The sequence below is a fragment of the Hesperophylax consimilis genome, chromosome 3 (genome assembly GCF_061612785.1).
Source record: "Hesperophylax consimilis isolate HC1 chromosome 3, BYU_Hcon_1.0, whole genome shotgun sequence".
NCBI classification, from domain to species: Eukaryota; Metazoa; Arthropoda; class Insecta; order Trichoptera; family Limnephilidae; genus Hesperophylax; species Hesperophylax consimilis.
The window spans coordinates 28,844,210-28,869,001 of NC_142838.1; the positions used below are offsets into that span (position 1 = coordinate 28,844,210).

The window sequence follows — 24,792 nt, forward strand, 5'->3', positions numbered from 1 at the left end:
CAAAGCTAGGCATGGCATTTTTCCAACAATGAAGTTAACGTAAACAGTACTGATCACCAATTAAAATTAGTTTAATATTGAAATACCTCACATCAAAATTTATAAAGTCCTGAAAGAGAGCTTTCTACATATTGACGAAATTATAATACCACGGTGAGAAAGCTCTCCTTCAAAGTTTATAATCCTTATAAAACATGGAATTCTTGTAAAGCAGTGAAAGCCACAAAAGTGAAGCCGCATTTGTAACATAGAACTATTTAGTGGACAAGGAATGCCATTGTTAGATACCATAACTTTAGTTTTGAATCCGTTTTTAAATTTATAGCATCTTTTAAATATGGACAACTATTACAATACTCTACAAACCAATGAAATCCTCCTTTTGCTTTAAATAACAACCTGCAGATCAATTAGAATAAATAGTGGTCTACCAGATTGTTTGAAGACAACAAACCTCCATTACTATAAGCAATAATTGTTATCCTGAAACATCCATACAAATTGATAAAATCCGCAAATGGGAATTGAACCCACAGCATTCTGATTGCCGGTTCGCTGCTCTACCAATTAAGCTAACAAATTTAACTTCCTCGGCTTATTCCAAACCGCCATATAATTCAATATGTTTTTGTATTTTTCATTCAACAATTATTGCTTATTGCATTTTTCACCAGAAAACACTCAAAACTCAACTCCGTGAAGGTCAATCAATATTTAGCTGAAAAAATAATACACTTCTGCTCGTTTGGCAGTCAAAAGGAGAAATGCAAATGATTTCTACGATTCATTCTGCCAACTTTCTTGAAAGACACAATATTGATTGGACACAAAAGAACGATTCTGGAGACCCCAATCTATAATTGAATACAACAAATTTATGAAATAGGTTGATCGTTCTGACCAATATCTTTCTTATTTTTCTATAATCAGAAAGATAACAAAAATGTACATAGCGAGTTGTCATGGTTTTACTGCCCTTGATTTGTTCAATGCTTTTAGAGTGTACCAGTCACATAATAAGGGTAACATGAGTTATAAATCATTTTTACACAATGTTGCACGGCCCTAAGGCAGGTAAGGAAACAGGGTGACCGGGTATGCCATCAAAATGACAATTCAACACACCTCCAAAAAATGATATAAAGTCAGGAAAACTGATGAAACAAAAACTAGAAGCAGATGTTCAAGATCCGGGACCAACAACTCTCAGATGACATGAAAAACCTAAAATATTGATCCCCCTGGAAGATTATCGATGGATATGAGAAAACATTGCTTACAAAAAGTATTAACTAAAAAATACCCTCAATAACAATGTTGTGTGTGTTCAACGCAAAGTTTGACGTGCTATATTCCTCTTCACAGGGATGAATGCTTCGACAATGAGGAAGTTGAGTGTAATATATTTTGACTTTTGAAAGAAATGTTCATGTTCATGTACCTAGACCATAAAACACCGATTCTGAACAGTGGCGGCCAGCTAATATGTGCTCCCGAGCGCCGAACAACCAACAAGATTTCCGACATGGCTAATCACAATACGAAACTCGGTTCGGTTATAATATCTCATACAAAAGGTGCCTACTTATTAAGCGCGCTTAACTTGCAGACCGACTTTGACTTGTGCCTATGTTCGTAGCAGTTCGTTTTCGATTGCGATCCAAAATTTAACTGCTTTGTCGCATATTCTGTGGAACAGTCGAAAGCGTGGGTACATACCAGTTCATACTATTCTTTGCAAATAATACCTTATCAAGGACGGCGTTCGGGGTTTTACCACCACATCAGAAGGAACGGTTTATTCAGTAGAAAGTTAAACTAAAACGCGTATGTTTGATATTATTGTCGATATCGTGGTTTCAATTTACCATCTGCTATTTTTCAGCGAATGTTCCGCTTCTTCGATAACAAGCATACAGGATAAAACATGTCATTAAGAGATGAGTGATGGTCAGATTACTTATTCTTATTATCAGTTTAGTCAGTGCTCGCCGTTGCCGGACCTTGTCTGTGGAATTTAAAACTTTTCTTACTCTGCGAGAGTTTTGAAGTTTAATTGCAGGTTATATCGATCTTGTATATCAATTATTAATAAGGCATATCAATTGCAGGTTGTACTAATTTATGATTACTTTTGTGTTTGTTCAACGTATTAATTAAGAATAAGTTTGAATGTGGAATACATTGAGAACAATAGGTCGAGTTTTGAAAACAAAGTGATAATACAAAATGCCGGTTCACCTAAAACCTGAACTGATAATAAAACAAGAGTGAAAATCTGGATCGAAGAAGTTTACTCGATCATTTAACAAAACAATGTATAACAAAGCTTCGTAGCTGTGTGCATGTGATCAATTGAATAGTTTATTTTGTTTTCCGTGTTTAATTTACGATATTGATTCAGTTTGGACAATCAGCGGTGTTACTGATGTAACTCACCTTTCTGAAAAAATAAAAAAACACAATTCTTGTCATTTACATTTACAAAAAGTTTTGAGCTTAAAGGTTTTAGGAAAAGTTGACATCAGAATGCAATTGGATTCAGGCTACCGTGCCTAAGATAAACACCATAATGAGCTATTTAATAAAAATCAATTTTACAACTTTTTTATAGTACTTGTTTATTAGAAGACTATCCCGAGACTGTGAAATTACTAAAACTTTTGTGCACCATTCATTTGGAATGACCTCAGTTGAAAGCTAAAGATGTTTCTCAATGTTAAAAAGCATAAAATCTTTTTTAAATACGTTGAGCCAGGATAGACTGAACGCACTATCGGTGTTTACCATTGATAGGGGTCTTCGCTAAACAAAAGGAGCAGAGAATAGAACTTATTTATAAATAGGTATGTACCTTTATTTAATTTATTTTATGACTTAATGTTGTAATCCGGTGAACCCCCACATATTTTGACCACCGGCCGCCACTGATTCTGAATATACATATAGGTATATGTAATTCTATATTTTTACTCTCAGAATTAATAAATCATTATTGAAAAGTGATTTAAAAGCTATCCTCTACAAACGCTTCCATGATTGGTCGAACAAAATATGACGTCCAATGTACTCTGTGACAATCCATGTTAAGTTTGTACCTAAACTTCTCTGCGCATCTATTTCTTTTACATGGCGTACTTTGCGAATAAATGGGAAAGGTTGCCATACAGTTTTGTATTGTGTATATAAGTGTCCATTAATACACTCAATTATTGTAAAGCATGTGAATATAATGTCATTTTATATAATAATATGTCAGAGATGGTATTGGTAATAGTAGATTGCATCTACAATTTTTTAAGTAAAAACATCTTGGAATATCGATAAATTGCGTTATAATGCTTGTAGTTTTTAGACATCGTTATGAATAATTATTAACATTATCTCCTGACATTTTAGAAGGTTTTGTTAAATTTTAGCGGTAATATTGAAGCTATTCGCTCACAACACAACTGGTTTAACCCTGCTGGCAAGTACACTTCAAACCTGCAGCAACATTTTAGCCTGTGCAAGGATAATACCATGGAGCCCCAATTTCCTGATTTAAAAATTAATTTTAATATGAAATTTTAATATTAAAAAAAATACCCTTAATTTATTTAGATGGTTAACATTGATAAAAACAATTAGTGGAATTCCTTAATGAAGAATAAAGAGAATCTCCTTAGATAATGCCAACCCAATACTACCCACAGTAAACATGCATAGCACGGATGATGTCACGCACCCATCTACCTCTTACAGCTCGGGTTATGGTCATTTTGGAAGGCTTAAAAAAATTCATACTCGGAAAATTAATTTAACTATGAAAACAAACTTTAAAAAAAAATACTGGTAAATTTGAATTTGGACATTGATAATATTAAAAAAATAGATTTCCTGTCACACTATGATTCGATATACATGCATTCATTATGAAGTGATTTTCAAAAAATTTTATTTAAAATAAAAATTTATTAGCGTAAAGTTTTAGAGAGATTTTGTTTTCATACCGTGGACCCAATAGTTTATTGTTATAAAAACACAAAGTCATTAAATTTGACTTCACCTTTTGAATTCATCAATCAGTGTTAGGATGGGTTGTTTCGGAGAATTTGAACAATTCTTCAAAATTCAAAGTTAATTTCCAAGTTCTGTGAAAGGTTTTTTTAAGTTCTGTTAATAGCAAGTTCTTTTTAACAGCAAACTAACAATTAGTTTCGTAATGAAATCTTCAGTGAGACTACTAAAATAATTTATATTATTGCACTTACAAGATTTTCATTTTTATTATTTTTACAATATATTTACATAATCACATAATATTATTTAAATACCTATTTAATACAATAAACAAATTAATTTAACATAATCTTTCTTATGTATGTACAAAATATTATTTTTGGAGAGGTGCACATAAAATCTATTACTTATTTTTCTAGTTAAAAATACCACAAATGTAATATTCTCTGTAACCATTTGGAACAGACTAAATATGCACCAAGCAAGGTTCGTAGAAAAAGTATTTAACAAGGTTGGCTCACGCTGGCACTTTTCAGAAAAAACGCGTTTGGCCGCTCCCAAGCTCGTGACATAGATCAAAGACCAGTTGGAATCTGATAGGAAACGATCTCTTTCACTTTTCACTAGGTACATAATATAATTTTTTGGTAAAACTAAGTAAATTTCCTTGCACTTATGTTTCTAAATAAGAGTCGAATTAAATTCGATATGTGAAAATCAGTAATGAATGGTAGAATAAGTAGGGGTCGTCCGAGAAAGACTTAATGCATTTTCTCTGAACTGAAAACGCAGTTGAATTAAACTTACATAATTTGCATACATCACCATTACATTCTTACACCATTACACCATTACATTACACCATTACATACATCACCATTACATTACACCATTACATACATCACCATTACATACATCAGCATTACATTATTTTGACCGCTGTTGAATTTGGCAGCCACCTTTCTTCGTTTTTCTGTCTTTTCGACAACTAGTTCCTAATTTCAACAGTTCGGCTGTGGAAAGATTTTCGTGTTTCCTCCCTCCTACAACATGAGTCTCTCCAAAACCCATTTTCACGACCTCATCTTCTCAAAAAGACCCTTCTGCACAGCATCCCCAAAGATAAAAGGAATTTGTTTTCCTCGGGGCCTCCTGTGTGGAGTTGTTGTTGAAATTTTACTTATTTTGTATTATTCCATTTAGCTGTAACGAAAAGAACTTGGGCAATTTCGGTATGGGGAGGGGAAGGAAATCGTGAAGAGGAAGGTCGGGAAGTACCTGGCTATTCACATATGGACACCAAATACGGCTAAAGCCATTTCAAGCAACGCTTCGATTACGAATGGTGGTCTTTCACGATTTTCACCAAGGTGATGCTGAGAGTATCTACAACCATGTTCAATTCTTTGTGTAAATACGCCATATCCTCATCATGATAGTTTGCTAAATGAGACTTTCGATTCGAAAATTTGATTGTCTTCAAAGGCAATATGTACAAGATGCTGATAAATAACCTCGATTGTACATCATCAATGCATAAGTAACACTGCAAATATTCCTGGTATTTTTTTTTCCTTTTATTTCGAACATTAGTTTCAATATAATAATTAGTTTAATATTATCAACACATTATAAACAAATCATTGTAAATGCATTATGAGTCGCTTGAAGCCACTTGTACAGCAGTATATTAAAATCTCCCAGTGAAAAATGGGCTTCTATCTACGTCACGACATTGTAACCAATTACCGCTCTACCCCCTCGTTGAGCTAACCTTGTTAAATACGTTTTCTACGAACCTTGCGCACCAAGCTCTTACCGGTTATAATAAAATTAATTTAGAATATTTAAGATCTATTATTGTAATTTCGAGTCTTTATCTTTGTCTGCATCTCCTGGCAATGGCGTTATTTGTTTTTCATCATCTGTGTCGCCATAGAGATCTAAATTCTTTCCTAGGTAACAAACCACTCCATCCAAGATTACTCCCAGCAGCGTGAATACTGGAAAATATGAAATGTAATAAATGCATTTTGTAATGGAAACATATTGTGGGTTGTAACCACAGTGGAACACATTTAGTTGTGTTATTGTACAGATAATATTCCATTTAGTTTATTTATAATATTAAATTCCTCTTTACTATCTGCGTACTTGTTTTGTATAGTACAGATTTAATACTCACAGAATGCAGCAATATTGATGTAAATCCGGAAATTATCTTTGTTGTACATGAGGCAGTTAGTTTTCTTTCCGCATTGTTCTCCCCATTCCACACATGTGTAATCTATGATGGCTCCATATATAATGGGCCCAGGAATGAGGGCAAACAAGGATATCATGAGAAGCAGCAAGCCTTGGGCAAAAGACTTATCCCGCACTTCCACACTCCTGGAAAGAGACATAAATATTATAAATTTTATAACAAAACTATAAGAACATCTTGTTACTACTGCCATCTGTTGAAGTCACACGGAAGCTCTATGTATTAGCAAAATATTAGAAAAATTATTGTTTTACCATGAAGCTTAAAAATTGTCAACATTATGTACCTAAATATTGTTATGTATATATTTCTTTACATAATGATAAGATTTAAGTCTAATGTGCACTAAGAACACCTAAATAACCTTCTGGTGATCTATTATTCTCTAAAAGGCAGCAATAGTTATTATTTATGTGTAATACCTAGTATATATTGCATTCCAACACCATCTAGTAATCAGTTGTATATGACAATGGTAATTCTGTACTGGCCCTATATTTGTGACTTTGTTGGTAATTTTGTACGTTCTTTGATAGATCTATAACAAATTTAGCCTTTGTCTTGCGTTATTTTAATGGAAAGAAAGAAATCGCTGTTTAGGAGAGTGGTTGAAAGCGTTGGGTTCTACCATTGACTAAATACAACATCAATCAGTTGTACCCAAGAATTGCAGGTTCAATCCTATTCGAGATGTATTCTCCGTTTTACCAAAAGCAAAAATTTGAGCTTTTTTTGATGGTAGCACGAAGAAGTCATATCATTTTAAGGTTATTCATAACCTAGGAATGTTTTTATTAATTCAGGTATAAAAGTAATCCATAGAAGAAAGTAATTTCGCAGATTCGCAAATTTCGGTACATAATTTAATAAGTATTGAATGTTTAATTAGTTGTTGTCAATAGATTATACTATTCACATTTTAGATTTTGTGGCTGTTTTATGCCTTTCTTAATGCTATTTACCTGTAATTCACTAATATGTTTCCAATTTTTCCAGATGATCCTAGTATGTTGATGAACATTGCAATGACTGAGAACATGATGTATCCAAAAGTGCATCCCGTAGAACAAGAACCAGCATGAAGTAAATTCCATTCGGAGGCTGGTACCGAATAGTTGGATCCTCCCAGTTCAGTATTATTCAGTCCAGTTATGTTTAGCAGACTGATGGCAGGATGAGAGGGGACACAGGAACAGTTTGTGTACACCTGAAATCATAATAATCACCCAAATTGGTCATTCAATCAACAAAAAACATATTTTATACAGGCTTCCTTAAAAATGTGTCTCCTGCAAAAAATGTTCTCTAAACATTGAACAAAATATTTTTTATTTTCCATCGGCCATGGAATAAAAAACATTGTTGCCATGCCCCGACATTTTGTTCAATGTTCATTGTTTTATTGTCTGTATTGGTTTTTACCTGTGAATGTGGTAATTGACCGAGACAGCCAGCGTGACAGGCTGAGAAGTAAATCTGTCCACTGGGACGGTGACAGACGGGGTCATACTTCACACTGTCGCACATACAGTCAGAGTTACACGAAGAGATGAGCAGTGACCTGAGGGAGACAATTTATTTCATTGAAATCACATATTTAGTGACACATTATTGAACATTATTATTTTTTTATAATTTTTGATACAACATTGGAATAATTATACAAATAAAAAGACATTTCACTTGTTTGAAGGTTGGGTAGATTATTATTAACATGAAACTTATTGTAATAATAATAATAATATTTGGATGATTTTTATAATGCTTTTTTCGCTTCCTTGTTTAGCCAACGTTTCGGACTGTGTCCATCATCAGGGATTCAGATGCTTAGAGTGTGGTGATGTGGGTGTTTATGTATATAGAAGCAATATAAAGAAGTGCAACATGGTATAATTACCCAAAAATAAATCATAATAAAAAATAATGTAAGGTGCTCAAATAATATCTGTTACATAAATGAGTGAACAATATTGTGGCTTATTATTTTTTGCAATTAAAAGAATTTTTCAAAATTTCACATAACATGATGAACATGATCATTGCAAACTGAAAATGATTTCATGAACCTAGAACGTCCTGATAGGAATTGCTCCACAAATTACACATTGAAGGAGATCACCATTTGCAAGTTTTTAGTGTGACATTTATTTATTTATTTATTATTATTATTTTTTTTTTTTTTTTTTTTTTTTTTTTATTTTTTTTTTATTTACGCCCTAATGGGCTTTTACATGAAAATATACATTTACATTGATTACAATAATTGAACATAAGAAGATAAATGGAGTTAATTGTAAGAAAGCAACACATATAATAAAATTTTGTGCAAATTAGCAAAACACTAATAAGATGGATTCAATATAAAATATACCCAAGCATGAAATAGTAAGTAAAAGAAAGTTCAACATAAAAAGTAAGTAAGTGGGTGTGTTTAAACCCAGTATTAATTGTGAGTTTAACAAATCGATAAACCAATATAAATTAGAGTGTAACTTACTCGTGAGGTAAAGAACATTATAACAGAGATTTAAAAAAAAAAAAAAATAACAAAATAAGAGTTGCACCTGTAAAAAGCAAAAACTAATAGAATTTAGCAATATCGACATGAATAAGAAATAATAAGATCTGAGATGGAACATAGTGTTATGTATAAAAAGTAGTTAGTAGGTATATGCATACAATTATAAGTGTATAGTAGAGCAAATAAAAAACAAACAAATATGGATATAATTTACTTGAAAGGTTTCGAATGGGAGAAGATGTAATAAAATTATTAAAGCTATAAAAGTTAATTATTAGCCGATAGAATCGAAATAAGTTGCCTTTTAAAGCTCACAAAATTGTCAAAACCAAACATATCTATAAGTTCACAGTATTTATTCGCAAGGTTGTGAATTCTAGGAATTGGTGAAAAAATAGAATAATTAGTGTTGAGGTTCTTGTTAAATTTAAAAGTATCTTTACTGCGAGTTTGCCTAGCAGGAACATTAATGCAAATAAGTTCCAACAAATTAGGGCTGTCAATTAAAGATTTAATAATTTTGAATAAAAATAGCAAATCAATTAACACTCTTCTATCAGATAATTTAAGAAGTTTAGTTTCAGCAAGCAAGTTATTGTAATTTATAAATTCGATTGGAATTTTCATTTTAAAATTAATGTACCGAAGGAATTTATTTTGTACCTTTTCTAATGATTGAGAATGGACCTTGTAGTACGGTGACCATACGGTGGAATTGTATTCTAATTTGCTTCGTACTAACGAGCAATACAGATGTTTTAATGTTGACATACTTTTAAAATTTGCTCCCATTCTCAAAATAAAACCTAGTATTCTCATCGCATCGCTTGTTATTTCATCGATGTGTTCGTTAAACTGTAGACTCTCGTGGAATATAACACCAAGATCACGAATCTGTGATACACGAAGAAGATTAGCACCATTCATAAAATAGGAAAAATTAAGTGGATTTTTGCCTTTGTAAAAACTGATAATCTGGCATTTACCTAAATTTAGTTGCAAATCATTGACAGAACACCACGCACATAGTTTATTAAGGTTCAACTGCAAAATTGCGCGATCGTCATCGTCTTTGATTATTCTGTATATCTTCAGATCGTCGGCAAATAACAGGACTTTAACATTAGTAAAAATATTAACAATATCATTGATAAACAAACAAAATAATATTGGGCCCAAGTGAGATCCCTGTGGTACTCCGCTCGAGGCAGCAAATGTATAAGAAGTAAACGAATCTATCTTGACTGCTAAGTACCTTCCTAATAGATAACTCTTAAACCATTCCAACATGCTCCCTCTTATTCCCAACAATTTTAGTTTACGTAATAATATTTTGTGGTTTACTTTATCAAATGCCTTACTGAAGTCAGTATATATGGAATCAGTTTGATGTGATGCATTAAGGGCATTAACAATATCATTCGTGTACAATATCAAATTGGTAAGAGTAGATCTACCTTTAATGAATCCATGTTGAAGGGGAGAGATGGTTCGATTGATTCGGGATATCAACTTATCTAGTACTAGGCTTTCAAAAAGTTTGGGTAAAGTAGACATTATACATATTGGCCTATAATTTGTTACTTCGCTCTTATTACCTTTTTTGAAAATGGGCGTTAAAAGACTAAACTTCCAAAGGTCCGGGAATACACCTGATGAGAGTGACTTTGTAAATAACTTATGAATAGGATATGACAATGTATGCATACAATTTACTAAAAACCTGGGCGGAACATTATCAGGTCCTGCGGATTTTCGGGAATCAAGACTCTTCAGCTTAGATATAATATCGTCTATGGTTACATTACAGTCAGATATATCAAGAGTTTCAACCAAATCAAAGCACGAAATATTGCTGTCTTCACTTGCATTAATGTAAACGCCGCTAAAAAAATCAGCAAAAAGATTAACAGTTTCCTGAAGATTTTGGGATAATTTAGAATCGAATGACACACTACTAGGTATGTAAGTACCATTTTCTTTTTGGGATTTAACATATTTCCAAAAGAAATTTGAGTCGTCCATGATAGAGCCTTCGACATCACTAATGTAATTTTTGTAACATTTTGCGGAGAGCTTATTGCACTCTGCCCTCAATTTTTGAAACGCAGTATAATCGATGGCCAGGCGACTTTGTTTGAATCTCTTATGAGATAATTTTTTGAGGTAAATTAAGTCTATCAGGTCTTTTGAGAACCATTTTGGGTATAGAGTTTCTCTGTAAGTCGTTAAAGGAACAAATTGTTCAATTGCAGAATTAACGATGAAGTAAATTTTTTTAAGGTGTACATTAATATCATCGTCGCTATCAAAGAATGACCAGTCAGTCTGTTTAAGGAAATTTGAAATTTTAACATAGTCAGCTTTTTTGAAATTTCGAGTTTCTACTACCTTTTTTACGATAGGAATTGGTTTAAGATTGGACATGCATATTTCTAGTGGTGGATGGTAAACATCGACAGGTAATAGAATTTCGGTACTTCTCACAACACAGATGTCAGACACATTTGACAGTGCCAAATCCAACGTACGACCTCCTATATTAAGAACATTATTACACTGTGTTAGACCTAAGAACAGTGCCATATCTCTAATAACACGAATATTAACATTAGAACAAGAATTGACAGAATTCATATTACACCAATCATAATGTGGCAGATTGTAATCACCAACTAGAAGTAGTTTAGTATTAGGATATTTAGCACAAATTGATTCAACCTCGTCGCAGTGATTGCTGTAGCTTTGGACATCAGAATTCGGAGGTAAGTATGCACATCCCACTATTATTTTACCTCTAGAAGTGTTCACATTGACAAATAGTTGCTCGATGGATGTGTTTTTTGTGGATATTTTTGAAGAACTGAGATTTTTTGAGATAGCAATGGCTACACCACCTCCTCTCGTTTTGGCACTTGTTTTAGAATTCCTATCCATACGGTAGATGTTGAAATTAGGGAAGCCTAATTCGGCGGAATTGATTCCTGAGTCGAGCCATGTTTCGGTTAAAATGAAGATATCACTGCTGATAGTTGCCGCCGAAGTCAGCAACATGGGAAGTTTAGTGCGGATCCCTCTCACATTTTGGTAGTAGCATTTTATTTTTTGTTGTTTCAGTTTTTTGGCGCACATTCAATAATTTTAGGTACAGAGTTCACATATTTGATAGTTATATTAGAGATGTGCAAAATGTGCATCCAGAGATGTGCAAAATGGGTACCCAAAACCATTTGAAATGCAAAATGGAAATGGGTCAAAACTTTTCCATTTGAAAATGCAAAATGGTTTTTAGAAAAGCATTTCAAATGCAAAATGCAAAATATCTATTTTCAAAATGCATTGAAAATGCAAAATGGTTTCTTAGGTCAAACAATTAAAATAATTATAGAATTTTTAAACAATTTTGTCATTTAATAATGGACATCAATGTAGAACAAACATATTACATGATGGTAAATCCAAAAACACCACGACTACAGATTATGAAACCACAAAAAATTTGCGCGGGACTAATGTTGCCAACGTAAAAACATAGAAACTGCTATCTAACATTTAATATTACAGCGTCATGGCCCCATGTTCAGTATTTGAATCAGTATTTTTTGTAATGGTATCACTCAATTGCCAGGGCTCCTACCAGGGAGCAACTTGTGATTGTAAATTATCTCTCATAGCGAGGTTGAGGACCGACTGATATTTGGGACTTGGAAAAAGATGAGTGGAGATAGTAGGAAGTATGTTGCAAAAAAGCATTTAAAATGGAAAATGCATTGAGAAAGGCATTTAAAATGCAAAATGGTTTTTAGTAAAGCATTTAAAATGCTAAATGGAAAATATTTTGCATTTTGCATTTCAATTTGAAATGGATTTATTTGAAATAAAGCACATCTCTGGTGACATCAAAACAGATTTTCTGTTTCATAATTAAGTTTGCACTTACCTTCCGCTTTCAGACAACTGTTGTTCGATTGCATTCTGCGGACACCCGAGGAAGATGTATGAAGCTTCGCCAATCAGATACACAATCCCAACAATAATGTTCCAGAAAAGTAATCTCCTAGGAACTGGTTTCTTCTTGGATATATACCAGCCAGATCCCAGGAAGCCGGCGATCATGCCAATAAGAATAGCTGGTCCAGCTATAATGGTGGAAGTCACTGCCGGCCTGTTGTATTGGACCTCAATGTATTTGGCCATGTAGGTAAGATATGCGCTGGATCCCAGAACATAGAACACTCCAGCCAAGATGTTTGCCATCAATATTTTGTTGCAGACAAGCCTTTTCAATGCACTTGGTAATTCTGCAACAAATTTTATTTACATGTTAGATCAATTAATAAAAATGGAAAGAAAACGTGTTGAAATACTATATAGATTGCAATTAAATTCGGGTAGAATCTTGCAATCCCATATAAAGGTAGCAGTCAAAAAAACATGCATTTAGAAAATGAAGAAAATGTTGGTAGCACTCAGTCGAAGTATGATTCAGTTAAAAAACGACCAAAAGGGATAAGGGTCGGATTAGCTCAGTGGCAAAGCAAAGCTCCAGCAAGTCTGAGGTCCCGAATTCAATTCCAAGATGCAACTATAACATTTTTCTTTGAGAGTTGTTAATATTAACTTCAATGATTAAATATTACAATTTTGAGGTTTTACTCAACAAGTTATTCCACTATAAAAATAAAGAACACATACTGATTTGAAATATTATAAGTTTTATTACAACCAGCAAAGTTAGATAGTTAAACCGTCATAGTCCAATCCAGCCCCCAGCAACAACGCATACTCGAGAAAAACAATGGCACCTAACAATGAAAATACCACAGCTCCCTAAAGGCTTTATTTTCATATATTCAGTAAGTATGTACATATTTTTTGTGTTTCATGTGTCTACTAATTTTATAATAAAATGTGTGTAAGGCTATTCTATATGGAATGTGTGGGACTCATAGACTTTCACACTGATCAGCCAATCAGGAAAAGGAGAACCAACCCAAGTTGTTTAGAGCACGGGAAGCGGCGTGACCTTTTCCCTTTCTGTGATTTGTCAATAAGTGAACTTGACAGCATGCAGGCAATTCGCACTGAAATATCAACCTTCAGTCCTAAAAAATAATATCTGCTTACAAATTACTAGTACTTTTTACAATGACGTGCAAATTGCTGGCTGCATAAAAAATTTAACTACAAATCCCAAATCGGGTAAAAAAAAGTTTGGGATGTCTCTATGATTATGTAAAGGCGGCGGTTCACGCCGTGACCGGGCACCGAGACCAGAGACGGAAACCGAAACAAGTGTCTCGGTCTCTTCTGCATGTTCTGTGGGTGGAGACAAGTAGAAACTTTCATTTATGATTTATTTTGAATTTAATTATCATTTTCAAAATTGGAACTGATTATGTCAAGAATTCAGATAAGCGATAAAGTACCTTCTTGTAATATAGTATTTTAAATTTTTGTTGTTTATCTTGACAAGTAAAGCATTGTATATCGGAGGGTGCTGTCTAATCAGTTCAATCAGCTTCTCAGCAGAGTCTTCATCAGAAAAAGCATTCATTTTTTACAACAAACACACATGATTCACATAAGCGCCATACAAGACACTACTGGTCCGGGGCGGAGACCGTCTTGCTGTCTGCGGACGCCGGTCTCTGTCTCCTGTCTTGGTCGCATGCGCGAACTGGCCCCCATACAAAGCGAAATTACAAGTTTCGGTGGCGGCCTATGTCTCTGGTTTCGATCGCAGGTCGCGGTCCCTTTCTCAAATGCGTTACAATTTACCTATCTCACTCATTTTTAGCTGCGCTACACCAGGCGATTCGTTTAAAAAACGAACATTCAGATACTGCTTAGAAAAGTCCCATAATGTATTGCGCTGCAAATCTTTGCCTTACTTTAGCGAACTTTACTTTTATATACGTAGGTAGGTTCTGGTTATTTTAATGTACCCTCTTCGGCGGTCAATGCTCAACTGGCGTCGAAGTTTATTCAAAGCATTCTCGAACCCTCCTGGTTTCAAATATATGATCACATGGTCTGTCTACAGCTCATCAAAATGAAGATGATATCTTCCTCGATATCACTGGTGCCTTCGACTACGCGTGGTGGGACATGATACGCATCAAGGTTAAAAATAGGAACTGCCCAAAACTTTTATTTAAATCGGTGGACAATTACTTATCGGGCCGCACCATCATTATATCTCATGGCGACACCGTTATTGAACGCGAAGTCGATATGGGGTGCCCTCAAGGCTCCAACCTAGCTCCTGAATTTTGGAATATAACCTTCGATGACTCCTCTAGGTTACCCTTGCCTGAAGGATGTATTATGATCGACTATGCGGACGATAAAATGTTTCTTGTCTCTGGGGACAGTAGAAGAGAAGTTGAACGTAAGGCTGGTGAAGGTTTGGACACCCTCCTTAAATGGGGGGAGAGGAATAAAATGACCTTCGCTCCCCAGAAGACAATGGGTCTCCTGATGAAGGGTTCTTTCAGTAAGGAAAGAAACCCTACCATCCGTATGGGAGACACTAATATCAAATTTGTGGATAACGTCAAATACTTAGGTGTCACTCTAGATCGATCGTCCTCCTTTCTGGCTCATGTCAAAGATGTATCCAGCAGGGCTCAGGCGCTTTTCCTGAAGCTAAGAAGAATCTCCACGGCTGAGTGGGGACTTCGCAGACCGGCTCTGCACGCTCTCTACAGGGGGGTATATGTTGCGCAAGTCTCATATGCTGCCTCTGTTTGGGAGCACCGCCTGGATAACTGCTTAATACTTCTAGCTCTCAATAGGGGTCAACGCACTCCCCTGCTGGCACTATCTGGGGCATATCGAACCGTCGCCTCGGACGCTTTGCCAATTTTGGCTGGTGTACTACCAATTGATCTAGAGATTAGGGAAGTGTTAGCGAAGCAGCGATTAATCCGAGGATCCCCGGCAAACCACCTTGGTGTCGTTCTGACACCGGGTGGACCAGGAACTCTCCCAGGACTGCTCCGAACGATGAGAGACCTGTCGCTCAAAGAGTGGCAGGTCCGTTGGGATAGGTCGAACAAGGGAAGATGGACCTTCTCCTTCTTCCCTTCAGTTAAACTCAGAATGGAAGGGGCCTTCCTCAAACTGGACCATCACGTTACGCAGCTCCTTTCAGGACATGGGGAATTCAGGGGAAGGCTTCACAGCCTTGCCCTGTCCACCCACCCCAATTGCGCTTGTGGCAATAATTACCAGTCGGCCGAGCAAATTCTGTGGCACTGTGAGATTTTGAAGGATGCCAGAGACGAAATGATAGAAGGTCTGAATGTCCCCATTAGACCGGTGTGGAACACCGATCTTGTTTCTAATAGTGTGAATTTCGAATGTTTGAGGAAGTTTACTAGGATCTGGGTTGAGAGATGGCCTGTGCTTAGAATCGTTGACTAGTGTAATAATTGGGAACCCCCGGTGTACTGCTCCTGCTCCATGACTTATTCTTTTACAACTCTTTCATTATTGTATATGCTATTCAGTTTTTCTTATTTTACTATTCTTATCTTATTTCTTTTTCTTACTGTACCAGCTGTTGCAGATGATTTCCATTCGTTTATATTTTGTTTTTTGTTTTTTTTTTAATTAACTTAATTTTAATTCTTATTTTCTGTTTTCTTTTCATATGTTTCTTTTTCCCTGTCTAAGGATAACACACTGTTTTTCTTTTTACAGACACTGTAAGCACTCTTATATATTTGTGTTTACTAATTATCTCTCTTACTTCTTATTCTTATTCAATACTTACTGTCCTCTCTACAGACCATGCAGATCTTATTTTTACACCTTTACTTTTGTTTTTACTTATTTACCGTTGCCCTTATGTGGCACTTTTTGGATTGATTATTGTTTTTCATTTTTCCTCTTATTTTCTCTTCTTTTTGCATGTATTTTTTCCGGTTTTCTTTTCTTTTTTTTTAGTAACAGCAACGAGTTTACAGGCGAGAACTGAACTCCGTTGTCTGTTTTGTTTTGTTTATTTTCCCCATTAGGGGTTGGATAACGGGCCTCGTCCCCGCATGCACGACTGGAGCTTCTTATTATTCTTTCTTACTGGGGACTCCGCCAATCACCTGCGCCACCCCTGATGAGCGTTGGTGGTCAGAGGGGTGACTGTGCGGGCTGGGGTAACCTCCACCCTGCCTCCGACCTCCTGACGCTTCTTTCCCCTAGGTTCTTTAGGGTTTTATCCCTCTTTTTCCAATACTTATCTTCAGGGCACCACCGGGCGGTCGGCTAAGGGGTGTGGAAGTCCTGACCTGCACCAGTCGCCCCAACCACCACCAATTTCTCAACAAGACAGCCAGTCGTGGTTCGGCGAAACTCCCCCGTCACTCTATTGTTTTCTTTACTTTTATGTGTTTACAGGTACTGGAGTGTGGGTCCCCTCCACTAACTATCTGCCTGACACTTGAACTTGATTGTTTTGTTGTTTATTTTTCTGTGTTGTCCTTAGTTTAGTACTTGTAAGCGCTTGCATACCGCTTCATAACACCGTATGCGGGGACATTGAAGGCCTAGCTTCATTTATATAAATTGTAGAGCCGTTTATTCAAAAAAATTAGATTCATGCGAGAGCTCCGAAGGGGTGACCATAAGTCACCTATACCGGGGTGGGACAGGGTGGGTGTACCTTCAAAGCTCATCAAAATGATATCCAGATTTAATGTAAGAGTAAGTCTATCAATGGTGGGACTACACAAACCTCACCATATACCGGAATGAATACTTATTATTATTATTAACGAATTGCTGTTTTATCACTGTTTAAATCGATATGGCATTAGCTTGCATGAGACATAATATTAATGTAATGCGCCTAAGACTGTTGATGAAATCATAATCGTCACAACCATACCTTTATCGGCAGGTTGAATAAACAATATGGCATGTATTGTATTGTGTCATGGAAATGTATTGTGCAAATTGTTACAATTTAGGTATGTCTAATTTTCACTTGGTAATTAGAATATTCAATGGTGGAAAAATCTGAAAAATTCTGAAACTCCAGGAGATAATATATTTTTATGCATGTGGATACTATTGAATGGGCAGATATTTTTTAATATTATTTAGTTAAAAAGATAATACATAATATGTACAGATTTCCTCTCGAAATATTTGTAAATAAACATGTGATTACTGTTTTGGACACACTTCTGATATCAATCATATTAATAGACTGTATTGGACAAAAGTAAACCTGCTCAGGAAGAATAATAAATTCTTTTTATATGTTTATCATCTCACGTGTTTACAGAATATGTCATATCATAACATTGAATAGGATTTCATGCATTATTATTATTAACTTCATAATTATACTGTACATATATTTATGTCAGCGATTTATCTCTATATGAATATCTCTATTTTGATAATGTAAGTATGATTTTATTGAATTACGTAGGTATAGCAATCAAAATAATCATTGTAATTTAAATGTTTATGAAGATGAGTAGATATATACTGTTGAAATAATATTTGAACTCGATTATTATTATGAAGTATTTACATACCTTTCATTGTTGGAAAATTGTTTCCATCCGGTTGAGAGAATGCTGCTCCGACATTGCTACTGTGCTCAATAATGGCGTCTTGTGGTACCTGTGCCACGTCCAAAGAGAAAGGATTCCTCGCCAGGGGTATTTCATCCTTCATAGTCTTTTCCGTGATGGGTGGTGTGTATTTGGGATATTGCGGCACTCCATCTTCGGGGTTGATGATGGGTTCAATGGGTTTGGGAAGGCTTTTGGGGAATAGTCCCACGAGGAAGGAGAACAAGAACATGAGCACTCCGAGGATGATCCAGCCAAGCCACCAGGCTCCCATCCACCTGGCATCATCCTTGGTAATGAGAGGAGTCAGGGACGGGTCGATGTAGAGAGACAGGCAAAGGGGTCCCAAAATAAATCCAACGGCTGGTCCGAGAGTGCGGAGAGCGCAAGCATAACCTACAAAATAACATTCTTTATGAATTCCTCCATCTTCTTTGACTGTGAAGAAAAAACTCTTGAACGGTGGGATTTAGCATTACGAAGATCATTTCCATCATGAACTATGGAGCTTTGAACCTGTTGAAGGCCAATTAGTTAATTACTATCCATTCAAGTTAAAAAAAGATTTAAAAAATGGATGAAGTTTCAACGTGAAATGAAAGTTTCAATTGAATATCCTGATATGGATACCGTCGCCCATGGAACCATTTATCGGAAAACCGAAACCTCTGCCATAGATCACCCCGAGTGGTTCACTAGGTTTGGTGACTTAGCAGGGGTGCTCCGGTTCATGTGGTGAGGTTTGTCCGGGTCTCGGTGGCGGATGCGTCTATCCACCAACTGCATTGCAGGCCAGATTGTGAGAGACTGGTCGAGGGAAACTTTTTGAATCTCTCGGAACATCGCCTTGCACTACAATGGGAGACATGGATTCATACATCCGTCACTCCTGGACGCACTGACAGATTCCTACCCAACCCTCGCACCTTTTTCCTTCCCAGAACTTTCTCTCCTTCCTTCCCCAAAAAGACCCTCCATATCCCCAAAGATGAAATAGGCCTTGAGAGGAACTATTTTCCGCAGGACCTCCTGTGTGAAGCTAACGTTAAAATAATAATGTCAAAACTCAGGTGAAGCTGTGTGTCATGTATTAAAACTAGTCCTTTATAAAAGTGCAAAACATTAGCTTCCTTGTAAATTAGAACATTTGTGATGAATATTATAAAATAAAAAGTTACACAAACTGAACAAAATTTTGAATTGATAATATTCTATCTATGTAGGTTAATTCAGGTAATGGAATGATATGAATCTCTTTATCAGTAAGTTACATGTTCCTATTTAAATGTTTGTTGTTGTTTTCAGATTTTCATTATTTTATCAATTTAACCAATCAAAGAATCATAACATCGTTTTATACATTGTTAACATTTTGGTAAACAAATAAATATTTAAATTTATTGGAATAACTTTTGAAGGTTATAACCGTCAATGTAATACATCCTAAAAGAAGAAGATTATACTAATAAATCTAAACAAAACATGAAACAGAACAAGACACAATAAAATAAAAAGGTAACGGTCACCACTGGTAATCGAACTCAGGATCTTTGTCTTACCGGGACAACGCCTTAACTTACTCGGCCATTGGAAAAAATAGTAAAATTTAGTTGAAGAAAATATTGTGAATTCTGACTTTGTAATATGAGATAAATATTATTTGTCAGTGAATATATTAAACATCTTATTTATTGAAATTTGACAAACCTAGTAACATTGGGGTACTGGTCTTCTTGGTATTATCATCCATATAGGTATTACCCAACGAGTAGTATAGTGTGTTTCCGATTCCAAGAACAAACTGGGAAATAAACACTAGGACAACGGGCAGCAAAGAGAACTCGTCGAAGAAATTGGTCTCCTCACAGCTTTCAGTCTCTCTGCTTTTGGTACACAGCATTGTCTTTCCTCCCAAATGTTGGTTTGATGAAGCATTCTGGTAGATATCCGAATACTCCCTGGTAAGTGCTAGCGCATCCTGTATGAAATTAACAAAGCTATTTATTATAGTTCGAGCTACAAAACATAGATGGCTGCAGTGTTAGTTAGTTCTTAGAGGTTATAGACTTATCCAACAGATATTGGTAAAAGTATGTAATATAGGTTTGCCCCTCCATATTCAGAACTGAGGTGAGCAAGCAGTTGGGTTTCTAGCATTAAAGAGATGTTGAGAGCATAATAGAGAGGATATTAGCCACCAGACTGTCCTATGCACTCATTTGTGAAAATGAGAGTTTTTAGTCTAATTAAAGACACAGAGTTTTGCTGCGAAGAAGTGAAGAAGTAATTATTTACAAGACCCATTCACAACAAACTGTTGATACGAGTAAGTACCTACCTATAAATTTATAACATTAAGGTTATGTTAACACTTAAAAAATGTCTTTCGCAACGCTTTTTTTGGCACTATAGGATAAATGAGTATTATAATTTTGTTATTGCTGCACACTTTACAAAAAAATCAGTGTAATAATAATGTGATGCTCATGCTTTATTAAAAAAAATAAGTATAAATGATTATGCAATCATGTAATTTTTTACAACAAATCACAAAGCAATCAGAGAATTTTGATCATGAAATGCATTTTATTGTGATTTTTTTGCTCAAGGTTCTGTTACAAATTCAAAAGGTTAAGTAAACTGAAAAAGGCTTTTCGATTAAATTCATCAACCTTCAAAATTAAACATTATTGTAGCAAACAGAACCACATATAACTTTTCTGCATATTTGAACATTGTTAATTCTTAATCATATGAGATTTGGAGAGTCAAGATATGTGTGGCTGTCTGATAAGTGTGTGATCGACTTAGGATAAATTTTTTTTCCCCAGAATGAGTAGGCAAATAATTCTTCATCCGGGAGTTTTAAAAAGGTTATGAAAAATATGAAAATCAAACCGCAAACGGTGGTTTTCTGACCTGATTTATTGAGCTGTGTTCGGGTAAATTAAATTCCATCGAAAATTTTTGATTAGCTTTGTGAATGTCGACGATAAATTTTCGCTGTGCTCTTCTGTTTTCTCTTCTATTTCATAATACATAACTAACTTTTTTCGCAAAATGATGTTTGTTTTAAATTGTACCTTCATACTGAATAATGAATTTATGTATTTATAAAAATAGTATATAACCTACCATAAGATATATTTTCCACAGAATTATTTTCAGAGAAATGATTTTTTAAAAGTATCCTTTAGACACGCTGACGTTCAAGAGGTTAAAAGACTTTCAACAATTTATTTGAGGCCAGACCGGTTTCACTCTATTGGTAACTTCAGACTTTTACAATGACAATTTCATACCAACCAGATTTGTTTGAGACTGGTCTAAAGATGTATGCAACTGATTCCAGATAAATAAGTGATAAAAACTGCTTAAATATAATGTAAACCTGAAAATAACTTGGGGAGGGATTCAATTTATTTTAACACTAGGAATTGAATGATACCGGGCTAAGGAGGGAAGGAGGCATTCATTTTATCAATATATGCAATCGTCTACTGAACATCATTGTTTACTGTTGCCAAAAGCAATAACTTCCTTGAAAGTGTTGAACCATACTATCTAATTTGACCATTAAGTGACTGAGTTGACGAATACTTCGGGTTTCCGCCCAGGTGTGGTGGGTTCAATTCCTACGCTGGCTTAGTTATCCCATCATTGCACGGGTAAGAGATTTTCAAATATTGTCATGTTATTCATAATGTTTGTTTTTCTTCAAATATATGATATACTTACATCACCAGGTCCGTAGATGAAGTGCGGCAAGGCAAGAATGAAGCAGGACAGTGAGCAGAAGAGAACTCCCCACGCTATCCAACGCGGTCTGTTCCTTTGTCCACCAAAGTAGGAAAGGAAGAGTGATAATAATATTTGACTAATTTCATTTCCACTTAACATTATACCTGCAATAAAAAATAAATCATTTTTGATAACATTATACTTTAGATAATAGAGTAAAGCACTCAGCTAATTGACAATAAATTATAATTGCTAACACAGTGCATGGTAACAATATGAGAGAAGAGAATAAGGCCAGAGTGGTAGAGATAGAAATTCTCAGTATCGCCCTGTTGAAAGTCCACCGTTTGGAATCGAAAAATTGTTTCAAATGGCTTTATGCATACTTAGTTACTAAATCTGAATAGTCAGGTACTTTCCAAACTTTCTCGTCCCCATATTCTTCCCCTCACATTCCCTCAGCCTCACAACAGACCACAAATGGGGATGCAATAGTCCAACTGACCTTGGGCAGTTGAATCTCTTAAAGGATATTCACTTAAAAATGGATTGAAAATATCTCTTCTCTGAGCCAGACCTTCCACAAAATCAATCATTGTAAATATGAGCACTGAATAATATTTAGAGAGTAACAATATGAACGATATAAAATTGAAGCGACAGCCTCACAAATTCCTTAAATGTATATGTTGAATCTTAATGATGGAACCAAAGAAAAATTTTGGAGAGGTGTTAGTTAGCCTAGTCTTATCAAAAGTGGAAAAAAGTGTTGCCAACATCGTTCTCGTTTATCCATACCACTGCAAATCGCATTTATGCACAGCAGCGCCCCGCCATTATTTCTATCTACACACAAAATGCATAACTATCATATACTCTTAACGGGGCGTGCAGTTTGGTCGTACCTCAGAGATAGTTAGCACGCTTCCATGATTCCATCTCCAAGTTTGATTGTCCTTACATATTATGATTTAAATGGGTAGGGAGATACTGACCTGTAGTTTTACTGGGTATTTTGAACCTTCTCTCCATGGTGGTTAGGGACACCACAAAATAGATGAACGCCATGGCTTGTGTGGTGCCAAGGAGGCCATACACGATCATGAAGCATCGAGGTGTAGCGAACTTCTGCAGGTATCTCGGCCGGAAACTCCAGAAGCCACAAGTGGTTTCTTTATTCTAAAAATAAATATAATTAAATCATGAAATAGAGTTCCTACCTAATCGATATCATCAAATTCTGTAGAATAGTTATAATAATAAGATTATTATTATTATAATAAGACTTCTGACCATTCTCATATATTCTGATGACAGTACGCTAAACGCCTCCTAGAGGCAGGAGTTGTGAGGCTTAATTTACTTTCACACAATACTTCTATACTGATTTGTATAACATTGATTGGTTTCCTTGGTAGTTAATAGAGATACTGGTACTTTAAGCGTTATTGGAACTTAAAAAAAACATAATTTGGTCATAAAACATAGAACTTCAATTACACAATCACTGACGAAGATACACTCAGTAGAGTTTTTTCCGTTAGTAAAACCTGTTTACTAATGAAAAAAACCTCGCTTAGATAATAATATTTATAAATAGGTAGTAATATATATTTCAAAGCGCCAATATTGAACCTTGAGCATAAAAATTCATAAGGATATGGAAGATCTCAAAGAAAAGAAAACGATTAAAATTTTTATGTAAGTTTATGAAAAATACATAGTGTAGAGTTGTTAGATACTTTTTGCAAAAGTAAAATGTTTTTCGTTAGTTTTTGTTGCTTCACAAATATTTAATAAAAAAGGATAAACACCATAGTGGAAAATACTCTCAGTATCGCCCTGGTGTAAGACCACCATTCTGAATCGAAACGTTTCTTGAAATGGCTTTAGCCGTTTTTGATGACCAGGTCTGAATAGCCAGGTACCCCCCACCTTCCTTTTCCCCATCTCATTCCCCTCCCCACTACCTTTAGCCTCACAACATACCCTAATTGGGGATACATAGTCTCACCTGGCTCCAGACGGTTGAGAGCAGTTGGGAATCTTGTGCGGTATTCGCATAAAAAAATAAAAATCTGACATATTTTGAATATTTCTTCACATTTTTCCAGATTCGTAATAATTCAATATAATATATATTTTTTTTTGTATGAAAGTTTACCTTCTATTTTCAAAGCTTTCATTTTTCAAGGCCCACCAAAATTGACCAAAATTATCGAAATCTGACAGGGTACGCCCGATGTCATATTTACCTCGGTTTTGTCGGTTAATCCTTTCAGCTCCAAGGTTAATCCAAATCAACACCAACTTTGTGATATTTTTTACTGTAACTGAAGCAATTTAGAAAAGCCATGTTTTTGTTTTCTTATAGCTTGTAATCTTTTCTGTGGCGTCTATTTTTTCCGTTCGGTTAAAATTCTTATTCCCGCCACAAAAACGATACATATTTTGACCTCTGCTGATTGTGGGTTTCATCGAATTCTGCCGTCATTGATTACCTAATTTAAGGTGAGATATCAATATTTTCTACTCAAATTACAAATATTTTAACGCATTGTATTCTATAAATAACATCAGTTCAATTCACTGTTCAAAGTAAATGAATTTCAATGTTCATTCAAATTAACAGTGGCAGGGACGCAAATATTTTCGACTAGTATGGCGAA

General features: G+C 35.2%; 1 protein-coding gene across 2 annotated transcripts in view; it reads right to left on the bottom strand.

Annotated features, from left to right (window-relative positions):
- Window positions 1-2,286: 2,286 nt before the first annotated feature.
- The window catches only part of LOC149425229 (solute carrier organic anion transporter family member 74D-like), a 47,554-nt gene continuing 25,048 nt past the window's right edge, over window positions 2,287-24,792 (bottom strand). Inside the window, exons 2-11 of one of the 2 annotated variants that reach the window (XM_089650170.1) lie at window positions 23,119-23,302; window positions 22,121-22,287; window positions 20,090-20,360; window positions 18,344-18,778; window positions 12,730-13,090; window positions 7,691-7,829; window positions 7,231-7,475; window positions 6,188-6,393; window positions 5,822-6,005; window positions 2,287-2,443 (exon numbers count right to left, since the gene is read on the bottom strand). In XM_089650170.1, coding sequence (XP_089506296.1) covers window positions 5,860-6,005; window positions 6,188-6,393; window positions 7,231-7,475; window positions 7,691-7,829; window positions 12,730-13,090; window positions 18,344-18,778; window positions 20,090-20,360; window positions 22,121-22,287; window positions 23,119-23,302 — 2,154 coding nt within the window. In that variant the 3' untranslated portion in view covers window positions 2,287-2,443; window positions 5,822-5,859. Of the gene's footprint in view, window positions 2,444-4,210; window positions 6,006-6,187; window positions 6,394-7,230; window positions 7,476-7,690; window positions 7,830-12,729; window positions 13,091-18,343; window positions 18,779-20,089; window positions 20,361-22,120; window positions 22,288-23,118; window positions 23,303-24,792 lie in introns of those variants that run through there. The other variant, XM_089650167.1, reaches the window with a different exon arrangement.